Below are 15167 nucleotides of genomic sequence, written 5' to 3' on the forward strand. Positions count from 1 at the left end.
TTTCCTAACTCTCCCAGTCAGATTTAGCTACTGTTTCTCTACTCCTTCATCACATGTAGCACTCACAATGCACTTAATACATTATATATTAATCAGAGTTTTACGGTTATCTTCTCCACTAGATTGTACCAAGACTGTATGCTAAGACAACTTGTGTAGCACAGTGCTTTATACATACCAGATACAAAATAAATATTTCTGAAATTAAACTCAGGAAGCAACGATGGCAGTAGACTTTACCTCCTGTCTTAGCTAACTAGCTCAAAAATGCATGACAGCAATCAATTATCAGACAAAAATTTAGAGAAGCATAGATGAATATGAGGAAATCCAACATGATTACAACAGATGGGTGTCACCAAAAGGAATGATGCATTTTAAATAAGGCTCTGTGAATATATATATTCACAGATACAATTAAAATGTAATAGCCACATAATCAAATAAAAACATAAAAATAAATACAAATATAATGAATGTAGATTATATCAAAGAAACATAAAATGCCTTTTTTGATAGTTACCATTACTTAGCAATATGGGAAAGGTTTGAAAAATTTTTTTAAGGAGATTGAAATAAAGAAGAGAATTTTACAATAAAGTTTTGTTATCGTATTGAAACTGCTTACCTTCTATTTTCACGGCTGTTACTGAAGAGTTTTATCATGTCAGATAAAAATAAACGACGAACTTCCATCAGTTCTGCACTTGGTGTAGAATTTTTTAACAAAGTTGCCACCACCTTAAGAATCACTGTAAATGAATTTTAAAAAAGGTCAAGATTTAGAACTACAATGTATTTTCCACTCAAGTTTTACTCATTTTCATCTTAGCTTTAGAGGTAGATGAGTTTTATAGGTATCATGAACTATGGTAATCATCATAATGATTAAGGTGGTTATGAAAAGTTTTGTTTTAGTTTTCCAAGTTACCACATTATGACTGCATTACAATGAAGAACTGCTGTTTAGCTAGCTAGTATCAAAAAAAATAAGAAATAACAAGATTGGTGAGGATAAGGAAAAAGGGAACTCTCAGGCACTGTTGGTGAGAATGTAATTTGGTACAGCCACTGTGGAAAACAGTATGAAGGGTCCTCAAAAAATTAAAAATAGAATTATCCTTATGATCCAATAACACCACTACTGGGTACTGACCCAAAGAAAATTAAAACACTAATTCTAAAAGATAAATGCACCTCTATGTTCACTGCAACATTATTTGTAATAGTCAAGATACAGAACCACCCTAAGTGTCCATAGGTGGATAAATAAAGAAGATGTACTATATATACACAATTGAATACTACTCGGTCATAAAAAAGAATGAGAACTTGTCTTGCAACAACATGGATGGACCTAGAGGGTACTATGCTAACTGGAAAAAGTCAAATACCATATGATTTTACTTATATCTGGAATCTAAAAAACAAAACAAACAGAAATAGACTCCTAAATATAGAAAACAAATTGGCAGTTGTCAGATGAGAGTGGGGTAGGGAGATGGGTGAATGAGATAGATGAAGGGAATTAAGGGTAGCATACTTCCAGTAACAAAATAAGTAAGTCACACAAATGAAAAGTACAACATAGAGGATATATATATATATATATATATATATAAAACCCTGCTGTTTGCTCACTTGGATTCTGAATTTTCACTGTAGAATCTGGCTCTGGATGTGGTTTGTGTACAACTTGAGTACATACTTGCTCTGTCAAGATCTGAAAGATGAAGAATTTGAATTTCATTTAGAAAACAATTTAAATCATAATTTCAAAATATACAAAGAATCTACCAAAAATGTCAATTCTGTCAAAAATCAAATGAAACCCTCTTCCAAAGGGTCAGTCATTCCACATACTTCTAAATTTTTCAACTCTCTAGTTTTAAAATTTTGTTTATTATGGATAAAGACAAAAAAAGAACTAATATCTACAGTAAGAAAGATTAATTAGGAAATCCAAAAATTTATTCTGTTTGAAATACTTTCACAGTGTGTATATCCTTAATATACTTGTGTTGTATATTGTAAACATTTGACTCTTTATGTCATCATTAATTTAAAAAACTTAGAAAAAAGAAAATAAAAATATGTCTAAGCCTGGGTGCCAACTTCAAAATGAAGTGTGATAAGGGTAAAAACCTTTATTAAAATTGTGGTCTATTGTCATCTATCCATGAATTTTTCTATAAACTTTTTTCCAATAACAAAAAAGGAGGGGATCCCTGGGTGGCGCAGTGGTTTAGCGCCTGTCTTTGGCCCAGGGCGCGATCCTGGAGACCTGGGATCGAATCCCACATCGGGCTCCCGGTGCATGGAGCCTGCTCCTCCCTCTGCCTGTGTCTCTGCCTCTCTCTCTCTCTCTCTCTGTGACTATCATAAATAAATAAAAAGTTTAAAAAAAAAAAAAAAAAGGACAAAATGTTGGCCAAATGAAAATCAAAATTCCAAAACATTTTCTAATTTTTCCACTAGAATGCAGTCTCTATGAGTGCTGGATTCTTAACATATCTTTTTCACTGTTATATTCCTAGCAATCAGCACAGTGCCTGACACACTGCCAGTACTCAAACATTTGTGAAATTTAAGAATGGATAACTGAATTATATTTAAAGAATGGATATGTGACTGTTCACTGTTTTCTAGGCTTCATTCTGTGGATATCTCTATTCTTGCATATACAAATAATCTAATGAGACTATCCCTAACAAAGATATAATTTTATAATAGTGATTTAACTTCTTGTTTAACTTAACATGCTATTAATTCTGAATGAAACTTTTAGTTCAACTTAGGTTAGTAAAGTACAAAAACTATGGAGAAGCCATAAAAGTTAGTTGAGAGTCTAGCTGTACATAGCTAAAAGTTGGGGATGGAGAAAGTAAATTAGGCATAAGCCAGAGATGATCACATCTGATTAGAAAAAAAAATCATGACATTCAGCAGTGGCATTTGTCTGACCCACTATCACCCTCACTGAAAAGAAGAAAAAGAAAAGAGGAAACTGATTTACTGTACATTAGGAATGTTTATCAAAAAAGTACGGACTTGAAATAAAAACCTAACTATTACTTAAAATGATAAACATAGGGCATAAGAACCTCTCTGCTTCACTCTTATATGTTTAGACTAAACATTTTGTTGTTAAAACTATACAGTCCTTCAGAATTTTCTGAACACAGTACAATAGACATGCAAGACATGCACTATTAATCAGATTGAGTTGAGACATGGGACAGAAATTTCTTTGAAAACTCAAAGCATTTAAAAATGCCAGAGAATATTCAGTGGTTGGTATATGCTTACAAGAAGTTTTCATACTGATGTGCCCCAAAAAGCCCTGGTGTGGACCTACAGCCCACTGGACAAAATCCCTAAAATTCTATTTACAAAGAGATTCAAAATAAATATAGACAAGCTTGGAGAAAAGACCAGGCCACACTCCTCCATGAGAGAGAATAGTCAAAACTTCCTTACCCTAAAAAGAAGAAATCTCATTATATAGACAACAAAACTTATCTCAAAGAATCTACAATTTAATATTGTCATTTTTAAGTCCCTACTTGATCTTCTAAAGATAGGATAGTAATTGCCTTGCCTATTTAATAAAATTGCTATGAAGATCAAAAGGCTCTATATGTGAAAGTGTTTTTAAAACTCTCACATATTCAAATATGAGGGTTTTTTAAATTACAAAAACATATTCAGAAACTCAATCCAGCATGCATTAAACAGCCACTTATGTGCCCACACTCTGTTACATGATTGGAAAGGAAAACATAGTTGCTAGGTGGAACTATTTTAAGACTCTATTAATTAATACTCCAGAGACAGGCATAAATGCATGCTCCTGTTAAATAATAAAACATGGTATACTGTCAATAAAACCTATGTGAGTTTTTAAAAGGGAGAGGGAAATAATGACATATAAATAAGAAGAGATGAATATAGATGTAAACATCTTAATGAAAAGCTATGATTCAAGATGGGCCATGAAGGTTTGACTGGTATTGATTAGAGATATGCAAAGGAAGTAACCTCAGCCTCTACAAAAACAAAATAGTACAAAAGGTTTAGAACCACATATGAACATGAAATCCAAAATTACTGAACCAGTAGAACATATCTCAATTCACACTAGCCACATTTTAAGTGTTCCAATAGCCATCTTCACAAATTTTATACATTGTCTGCCATATACTGCCAAAAGATCTTACTTTGTCCTTTAATATTGTTTGTTTTCTTATAAGCATTTTCAGATTTAGAATTTTAAAGATCACAATGACACAGAACCCATCTTAACTGGCTTTCTAAAAACTTTGTAAAAACCTCACATTCTGAAACATTATTGAAACCATAAGTTTGACATAGTTTTTTATTATTTCTGTACTTAATTTTATACTTTCCTACAGTTGTTGTGGTATTTATTTTGACACTGTTTGAATTTAAGGTTATTTATCAAACCAAAATAGAAAATTAAGGTACAAAGAGCTTTCAAACTGAAGATTATCAACCAAGTGATTCTCACCAGGGGTGCAGGCCCTGATTGATGCTCATAAGGGGAATCAAACTCACACTGCAGGTTCTGAGGCTGTTTTCTTTTTATAGTTAAACTTCACTTACTATGTTAATGAGAATTAAATTCGAACCTATCACATAAGTGTTAATTTTCTGCAACTAGATGCTACCATCCAAAATGGTGCAATCTTTTAACTTTGGTGATCTAGAATTAGTCATCCACCATCCTGTCTGATAATATAATTTGGTCTGTTAGTATTAAAGTTTATGCTGAAGATCCTTTCTTCTTTTTTATGGGATCAACTGTGCTACCCAATCATATCATAACCATCTTTCTTTTATGACTTTTTGTATACTTATGTTAATTTTTCTTTTCAGAGTATTATATTTAATCCAGTCCATCTTTCCAATTAACCATGATTATTATTATTCTACTTTAAAAGCATATATTATTGCCAAATTGGTCAGAGACCTTGCAAGTTAGTTCCTTCATCTGCAACATCCAACATCCAGTATCAGGAGATCCAAACTTATCCAGACTTTCTCCAACTAAGACATGGAATCGGCAACAGCTTGGCTTTGTAGAGTATCATTAGAGACTAAAATCTGGATACTAAGAGAGTGCATATGAGTATAGATGGTAGGGAAAAATGATACTGCACTTGCTTTTGAGCCACTTTTCAGGAAGATTCACAGAAATAAATATATATGTATATATACATAGAACATTTTCTTTTTTTTTTTTTAAATTTTTTATTTATTTATTTATGATAGTCACAGAGAGAGAGAGAGAGAGAGAGGCAGAGACATAGGCAGAGGGAGAAGCAGGCTCCATGCACCGGGAGCCTGATGTGGGATTCGATCCCGGGTCTCCAGGATCGCGCCCTGGGCCAAAGGCAGGCGCCAAACCGCTGCGCCACCCAGGGATCCCCATTTTCTTAAAGGTTAAGAGTACAAAATGATTTTTCAAATTCAATGTATTACACTGTTATGCTACATTCTTATTTTAATAGAAGGTTTCACTGAATACAAAGATATTCTACTCTATTGAGACTAATTGTTTTGACAAGCAGAGGGTCAGAAATATAAGCAAAAAATGATTAAAAAAAAAACATGTATAGGCATCATCAACCAGATGGACTAGTCTAAGAAAACCAAGATAGAAACGTAAATAGATAGAGCTCTAATCTAATACTGTAGCAAGGTTTTGATTTAGAGGACTTTAATATTGTCCATTAAGGTAGATACGGACATTTTTTTGCCTTATGCACAGACACTACGGAATCTGCTTATTTTACAACCATTAATTAGTCATAAGTTACCAAGCTAATTGTTTAACTTGTGATTCTCAGGTTGTCTCTTTAACAAGACAACAATAAGAACAAAAAACCAGTTTCAGAGAGATGTTGTAAGGATCTGAGATAATGTATATAAAGTATTTATTCCAAAGTGACTGTCACAGGAAATATACCCCCAAAAATAGTTACTGTTATTAGGGAAATACAATACCAGAATCAAGATGTTTTGCATAGGGTAGGCCTTTCTATTCAGTTCTCTTTATAGATGTAAACATTTTTTGTTTATAAATATTAAAACAATACTAAAAAACTTTTGATCACAAAAGCTGTGTTCTGGAGTATGAACTTAAAATTCATGTAATCAGAGAATGGCTGACATAAAGTTGCAATATTAAGCTTAGAAATGAAAGAAATAGTAGCCAAAAGAGTTTTTTAATTTATCTAAAAAGCAGCCACTCTTAAATTTACTGAGGATAATATAAAACAGAAAAAAGATGAAATAAAACAGCTAAAAGTAATGTTACAGATCTGGGGTCAAAATATTATTCGGGATAACATCTGTTTCTGTAATCAGATACAAATAAAACAGATACATGGGCAGCCCCCATGGCCCAGCGGTTTAGCGCCGCCTTCAGCCCAGGGCCTGATCCTGGAGACCCGGGATCGAGTCCCACGTCGGGTTCCCTGCATGGAGCCTGTTTCTCCCTCTGCCTGTGTCTCTGCCTCTCTCTCTCTCTCTCTCTCTCTCTCTCTGTCTCTCATGAATAAATAAACAAAATTTTTATTAATAAACAGATACAATACAGTTTCATTGCACAGCACACCCATTTGGTTCATATTGTCTATGGCTGCTTCTGAGCCACAAATGCAGAGTTGAGTAGTTCCATGGACATCACATAGCCTGCTGCTATAGACTGAATGTTTGTGTCCCCACAACTTCCTATGTTGAAAACAAATCCCCAGTGTGATGGTATTAGGAGATGTGGGGCCTTTTAGGAGGTGTTTAGGGCTCCAGAGCCCTCATGAAAGGGATTAGTATAAGAAACTGAAAACATCCCTTGACACTTATGCCATGTGAGGACATAGTGAAAAGATGGTCTATGAAGCATGGAGTGAGTCCTCACCAGACACCAAATCTGCCACTGCCTTGCTATTGGACTCTCTAGCCTCTAGAACTGTGACATAAAAATTTCTGCTGTTTATAAGCCACTCAGAATACATAGTATTCTGTGTTAGCCCTGACAAATTAAGATTACCACAAAGTTTAAAATATGTATTATCTGGCAAGTTTGCCCTCCCTGGCTATGATGAACATTTTGTAATAAAAATATTTGCAGTATACTGTTAAGTGAAAAAAGGGTAACATAAAACTATGTTGAGTATATTTCATAAGAACTCTTTGTACGGGGATCCCTGGGTGGCGCAGCGGTTTGGCGCCTGCCTTTGGCCCAGGGCGCGATCCTGGAGATCCGGGATCGAATCCCACGTCAGGCTCCTGGTGCATGGAGCCTGCTTCTCCCTCTGCCTGTGTCTCTGCCTCTCTCTCTCACTGTGTGCCTATCATGAATAAATAAAAATTAAAAAAAAAAAAAAAGAACTCTTTGTACGTATGTCTGTACATGTATATGAGTTGAGAAAAAAACTTTTAAAGATTTATTTATTCATGAGAGACACAGAGAGGAGGCAGGGACACAGGCAGAGGGAGAAGCAGACTTCCCTCTGAGAGCCCAATGTGGGACTCAAACGTGGAACTCAAGGATCACGCCCTGAGCCGAAGGCAGATGCTCAGCCACTGAGCCTCCCAAGCATCTTGAGAAAAAAAACCTTTAAACATATTTTTCAGTATTAATTGGGACATTATAAGTAAATTTTATTTTGGTGCTTTTCTGTATTTTCCAAATTTCTATAATGAATGCATATTAATTCTGTTATCAGAATAAGATATAAAATTTTAATAAAACAACAAGAGGGGACAGACATTTCTCTATGCTGCAGCATGGAAAGAAATTTTATCTTTGCCACAGAATTTTTACAGAAAGGTCAGACAGTAAATATTTTAGAATTTGTGGGTCATATGGTCTCTCTCTAAAAACTTGATTCGGTCATTACAGCATGAAGTCACTCACAGACTAACCTTAAATAAGTATAACCATGGTCCAATAAAACTTTATTTACAAATATCAAAATTTGAATTTCATAAAATTACATATCATAAAATATTTATTTTTTATTCCTATCATTTAAAAATGTATAAACTATCCTCTGCTTGTGAGCCATGCAAAAACAGAAATGAGATATATCCAGCCTGTGACTTATATGAAAAAAAAATTTAATATTAGAGGAGTCTGAATGTATCTCATGTTAATTTAAAATTGTAGTACAATCTCATTCAGAATTTCAGCATCTGCCCTCCTCAAGGTCTCTCATTTCTTTTTTTTTATTTTTGTGAAGAAATTTGCAGTGATGGTATTTTATATTTTTTGACCACTGTTTTCCTAAGTTAAGGATATTATTCTAAGTGTTTAACCTATTGGTACCAATGCATAATAGTGTCCTCTTATAAAAGACAAAATGTTTTGCCATCTAAATCTGTAACAAAATATTTCACACCCTTGCCATTTTAAAACTGTGATATCTGAAGTCTATTTTTCTTATTTTGACATGATGGATATGAACTGGTATTTTTAAAAAAGTTAGGTTCAAAATACATATGGTTTGTGAAACACTATCAAATTATTGCACACTGTGATTTGTAGTGCACAGAGCAGCATGCAAAGTGATGATGAGAGCATGACAAATAATATCTGTTGCAACTACTCTGCCACTATGAACACAAAAGCAATCATAAGTAGTATGCACAGGAATAAGCAAAGCTGTGTTCCAACAAGGACACTGAAATTAAATTTCATGTAATTTTTATATGTCATATTTTATTTTTCTTTTGATTATTTTCAACATTTAAAAATATAAAAACTATCCTTGGCTCCTTGCCACACAAAGACAAGCATTAGTAGTTTGCTAATCCCTGCATCAGAGAAAGGAACTAGGACCACAGAAGATCAGTTGCAGAATAGTAGAATCAAGGTTTTAGGTTAACAATGGTAGTATCACTAATATTTTACCAGTACTTAAAAATGAAAATAGCTACTTTAGGAGGTAGAACATGCATTTCATAGAAAATACTGAGCCCAAGCTATATGACCATTTGTTAGAAATGGTGAGAAAAGGATTTCTGAATTCAAATGGTGAGCTCTAAGGCTTCTTTCAGATAGTTCTTTTACAAATTTTTAGCTACAATCTATCTTATTAACTCTAGGTTAATATTGCAATTGCCACGAAGACAAAGATCGAGTCAACGAAGGGGGGATGTAGAGACTGAATGGATAATACATAATGGATGTGGTTCATCTGAAAAAAACTCTACACAAAGCCAATCAGCCAACCCGTACTCAGAGAAAAGTCCTTGGACAAATGCAAAAAGATCAGCAAATAAATATATACATGCATTGTTTTAAAATAAATTTTTAAAATGTAAGTATTCATTTAAAAATGATTACTGGCTTTTTGATTAACTGACCAATTATTGAGCCCAATTATATAGAAGGTTCCCATTAAATACATTTTAAATTGTCATTACACATTTTTTAAAATTTTTACCTCATAAAGTGTGTTGTATGTGGTGACAGTCACAGTGTTTGTATGCAACATCAGCCTTTCTCCAAGAAGAGTGAAAAGACTATGAGTATGCATAATTTCCACTTTTCTCCTGGAAAAAAAGGGGGGAAAAACAAAATACTATGAAATACATTGGATTTTCTAATCTCATGATTTTGGAATAAGAAAATACAATCTATTAAGCAGATACAGAATCATATAGGTAATTATGTTTACTAACTTCCAACTGCAAAAAAAAAATAACAGTTTATAGCACAGCTATCTTCTAAAGATCCAAAAATACTATTTAAACACTTCTTAAATGTGAAATATACAAATTATAAATTATATTAATAATCACAACGATTATTTTCAAATTTCTAATTAACTATTTAGTAGTTATTTTTATTAGGTTAAAACTATTGGCTTCCCCTAACAAAGACCACAGAATTTTTAAATCTATTTTTAAGCCTATAAAATAATCTATGCTAAACTTTATTATCAAGAATTTAAAATTACAGCTAAAAGCGAGTACTCTAGTTTTATGTTGGGATTACACAGCAAAATAATTCAACAGAAGTAAACAGGACTCATTATTTCTTTGTATTTGTGGTCTGCCGTTGGATTTAAAACCAAACAAAGGAAAAAAAAAAAAAGCACCAAAAAACTTAGTTACTTACTACTGGCTCATTTATGTCTTCCCCTGTTCCCACCACCAAATCTATAAATAGGACAGAAGGCTCTACTCAAGGCTTTCTGCAACACTTGGCTCTATGCTCAGAGAATTGTTATATGCCTCTCATTAGTGTCACTGTCTTTGAATTCAAAATCTGATCTTCTTAGCTCTCAACCTTGATTTTCTATTATTTCCTGTTCAGATCTGGTAACTATGATATAAACCAATTCTTATTCCTTTCTTCATGAATCCACAGCTATACTATTAATTCTAGCCTTTCTTACAGCCCGATTTGGCCGCTAAACTTAAGAGTTTTAGCAAGTGGAATGTGAGCAGGAAGTCATGAACCATTTTTAGACCTGGTCAATAGAACAGCGCTCATGCATGTCTTCCATGCTCTTTCCCCAAGGCAGAAAATAGGAACCACATGGTGAAGACAGTGAGGCACAAGATGGAAGTAGCAGCCTGGATCTCTAAATCACAGCTTACAGGAAAACTGTCTGTTAAGGAACACTCATTTGGATTTTCAGTGAATAAGAAAGAAACTACTAGTCTGATAGGTAACTAAAATTTCATTGTTTGTCTGTTACAGCAGCCATTGTTACCTTAATTAATACAGATATCAAATAATGAACCATTATCTGGATACCATTCACCTGGAAATCCTCTCTACTAACATCACTCTCCAAGTTCCAAACTGCACAAGAAAAGACAGGGCAGCTGTTTCCCCTCACCTAATCCTCAGTCCAGGGAAGGAAACAGCAAAATAACGTAAACCCAAAGCTCAGGCTTTATCTTGTGGCTGTGTTTGCCAAATACTTAATAAACATGATTGAAAAAGGTCAACTGGTCTTTAAAAAAAATCAGGACTGATGAATATTATGGGATTATACAGGGGAAGGCTATAAGTCTCTTCCAATTCAAGCTACACCCAAGGCAAGGAGGACTGAAATTTTCATTTGCTCCTAAGAAGGAAGGAAGGAAGGAAGGAAGGAAGGAAGGAAGGAAGGAAGGAAGGAAGGAAGGAAGGAAGGAAGGAGAGAGAAAGAAAGAAAGAAAGAAAGAAAGAAAGAAAGAAAGAAAGAAAGAAAGAAAGAAAAGAAAAGAAACGAAAAGAAAGAAACCAACCAATGTGTATTCCTTAATATATCTCTCTGATACATAAAGCTGGTAAAAGTTATCCAAATTAGGCTATCTGGAATAGCCTAATTAGGAATTTTTAGTAAACTCTTACCTGCACCAGTACAATTTCAGCTACTAAAGAAATAAATGCCTTCCTGATTACCTCCTAGGATGTAAATGTTTACAGCACAGCTATATTCTAGGCTTCTGGGGGGACTTGAAGAATGCTCTGCATACACCAGAGAAGAAATGGGTCAGCTTCTTCTTGCAGTTTGCTTTAAAACCATGTTTACCAATAAATCTTGCTGCAAAGCAGTCAAGAGATAGCCAAAAAGCCACCCATTATCTCAGGCAGAGTATGGGTGAGTTATGTATCTCATGATTTTGTTTCCCACAGAATCCCTAATCAAAGACCCAACTCTATGCATTCGGCTCTGAAAAGCTTCTACAGGGCATATATGAGAGAAACTAACATCATGACCCCACTTAACCTTAAGACCTAAACAGACTTCAGGCTTTTAATGCCTATTTGCATACCTTTGAATTTCATACGATTTCTGTCCACTTGGATTAAGAATGCAATCTTTTTAAAGAATAACCTTTTAATCTCATACAAAGTACACATTTATTAGCTTACTAAACATTCCAATGAAAACATATTCCGATTTTCTTCTTCACAAAACAAACCAGCTTTTCTTTGGATATGTCTTGTAACAAACTCAGACCATATGTTGGAACAAGAAAAAAGTAAGAGCAACTCATAATTCCATAACCTAGAGAAAATCATTATAAAGTATCAGTTTACATTCTTCTAGATGAATTATGATGCATATAAATATAGATGACAAATATAGATGGTATCAATACAATGAGAATAAATCTATATAAGGTAATTTATAGCTTTTTTTCCTGTAAATTAGGTAGCATAATATACCCATTCACTACTGTTGGCATTTATGCTATTTCCACTTTCTTTTTCCTACCATACACAAAATTTTTCCCTTATAGGTAAATCTTTGAGTATATCCATGACTATTTCCTTAGAACAAATTCTTGTAACTGAAATGATGGCGGTTAGAAGCTTTTATATTTAATTTTATGAGACTTTGCAATTTATGACCTCCAAAAATATGTACATTCATAGTTCCACCATCAAAACGGAAACACATTTTACCAGCAGCTTCACTCACCAACATAAACTAAAATTCATATTTTATATGTATATAACTTAGTAATTTATTAAAAACCTTATAGAGTGATGTAATCATCATCAATTTCCAGTTCTGAAATTTTTCCTCACTCTAAAAAGTTTCCTTTGTGGCTATTGGTAGTCAATTCCCACTCCCATAACTACCCTCATCACTACCCCAATGTAATCACTAATCTACATTCTGGATATTTCACATAATATGTAGTCTTCTGCATCAGGCTTCTTTTATTTAGCATAATGATTTTTAGGACTCATTAATGTCCTACTATGCATCAGTAGTTTGTTTCCTTTTAACTGTACACTAGTATTTCATTGTATGAACATATGATAATTTATCCATTCACCAACTGACAGAATTTTGGATTGTTTCCAGCTCTGAATTATCATAGATAAATGGTATTAAGAATGTCCAAGTACAAGTCCAGTGTCATTTCTCTTGAGTAGATATCCAAGCATGGACATGCCAGGGTATGTGCTAAGGGTCACATTTTTTAAGTAATTAGAAAACTCTTCTGAAACATGGCTGGAGTATTTCACATTCCCTTCAGCAATGCATGAGAATTCAGTAAGTTGTTATATGTTCTGGTTACATGGTATATGTTTCAGTTTTATTCAAATCAAACCATTTTCTATTTTTCTCTGTGATTTCTTTTTTGACCTACAGGTTCTTAGAAATGTGTTGTTTACTCTCCAAATATCAAGCAATTTATAAAATCTCTTTCTGTTCTTTATTTCAAATTTAATTTTGTGGTGGTCAAAGAAAATTTTTGTTTGGTCTCAATTCTTTTAAATTTATTGAAACTTGTCTTGTGTTTTATAGTCCAGCCTAAATATAACCTATATTTGAAAACAATTTCCCAACTTTAGGTGAACTATTCTCTGAATGTCAATATACTGTTCAATTATGATCTTGAATGGGGGAGTGGTGGTGAAAACAGGCTTTCATTAATTTTAAGTTATTGAAAGGGAATGCTCTAATATTTTACTACTAAATGGACTATGGGTGAGTTTCCAGAAGATATACCCTAACAGGTTAAAGAAATCATCTATTCCTGGTTTCCTAAGAATTTTTATGATGAATGGATACTGAACGTTACCCAATTTTTTGTATCCATTTGTGTAATTATATAGCTACTCTTTAATGTGTTAACAAGGAGATCACATTAAAGGATATCCCGATGTTAAACTATCCTTACATTCACCATAAAATTGAAAATCTAGAAGAAAAACTTTCTTTTTTTAATATAAATATTTATGGCTAGGGGTGCCACAGTGGCCCAGTTGGTTATGCCTCTAACCTTTGATACTGGCTCAAGTCATGAACTCAGGGTTTTGAGATTGAGCCCTGCGTCTGGTTCAGCAGTCAGCCGGGAGTCTACATGAGATTCTCTCTCTCTCTCTCTCCCTCTCCCTTTCCCGCTGCTCCTCCCCTCACTTGTGTTCTACCTCAAAAAAAAAAAAAAGTAATAAATAATAAAATGAAATAAAAATTTATGGCTATAAATTGCCTCCATTACCAATTAAGCCAATTCTTAGAAGTGTACATATAAAAAATTTTCAATATTTTTGATTCTAATAATTTTATGATATGTACAATTTCTTGTTATGAGTTATTTAAATTACATATATTTCCATTTCTTAGTTTGATTATTCTCATTGATTTCTTGCATAATTGCACTATAGGTGAGAAATCATCTTTATGACAATAATTCATTTAAATTTTGGACAATTTATGGCTTCAATTGGCAATTTTTACAATTTTGTGTGAGTTTGATAAGAATGTTTATATAAACCAAGCCACTGGATTTTCCGTTCAAATTTATACTGTGTTAAGGTTTTTGGTGACTGCTCCTTTAAAAAGAATATGTTCAAATCTCTAAAAAACTGAAATCTTTTACTTCAGTTTCAAATTTAGTCAATTTTGCTTTCTATACCTCACCTATGCTGTTATGTATAAATGTATCTGAAATTGTTTTGTCCTCCTGGTGAATTGAACCTTTTGCCTTACATGGTACCCCTCTTGGCCTCACTGATTTTTGTCTTTTCAGACAAAAATAACTTATCATAGTTTATTTAAATACTGATCTATCAATTGTTAACATTTAGCTTTAAAAATAAATAATACTTTTATCTTGATAAAAAATAACAACATAAAAACATAAAAAGATGCAGAAAGGTTTCACATCTAACTCATACCATCATTCACAATCCCTACCCTGAACATACAGGTAAATATTTCTCCTGGTTTCTTTTTTTTTTTAATTTTTTTTTAATTTTTTTTAAATTTATTTATTCATGATAGTCACACAGAGAGAGAGAGAGGCAGAGACACAGGCAGAGGGAGAAGCAGGCTCCATGCACCGGGAGCCCGATGTGGGATTCGATCCCGGGTCTCCAGGATTGCGCCCTAGGCCAAAGGCAGGCGCCAAACCGCTGCGCCACCCAGGGATCCCCTCCTGGTTTCTTATTTCCCTATCAGCTTACATATTACACACACTCTTTTAAATCGATTTTTTAAGGGTAGTTTTAGGTGTACAGCAAAACTGAGCAGGAAGTACAGAGAGTTGCCACATATCCTTTAGCCCCATATATACCATGTACTTGTGGGTTCCACCAATCACCAAAACCAACATTCCCCGACAGAGTAGTACATTTGTTATAACTGCCTATCAATCAACTTGTTTCA

The 15167-nt window shown here is 33.7% G+C and overlaps 1 protein-coding gene across 12 annotated transcripts in view; it reads right to left on the reverse strand.

Annotated features, from left to right (window-relative positions):
- NBEA (neurobeachin) overlaps window positions 1-15167 on the reverse strand; it is a 674173-nt gene that overhangs the window by 485832 nt on the left and 173174 nt on the right. For all 12 annotated transcript variants that reach the window (XM_072795453.1, XM_072795459.1, XM_072795454.1 and 9 more), the window contains 3 exons: window positions 9477-9585; window positions 1642-1723; window positions 629-752 (listed from right to left, as the gene is read on the reverse strand). In XM_072795453.1, coding sequence (XP_072651554.1) covers window positions 629-752; window positions 1642-1723; window positions 9477-9585 — 315 coding nt within the window. The remainder of the gene's footprint in view (window positions 1-628; window positions 753-1641; window positions 1724-9476; window positions 9586-15167) is intronic.

The sequence above is a fragment of the Canis lupus genome, chromosome 24 (genome assembly GCF_048164855.1).
Source record: "Canis lupus baileyi chromosome 24, mCanLup2.hap1, whole genome shotgun sequence".
NCBI classification, from domain to species: Eukaryota; Metazoa; Chordata; class Mammalia; order Carnivora; family Canidae; genus Canis; species Canis lupus.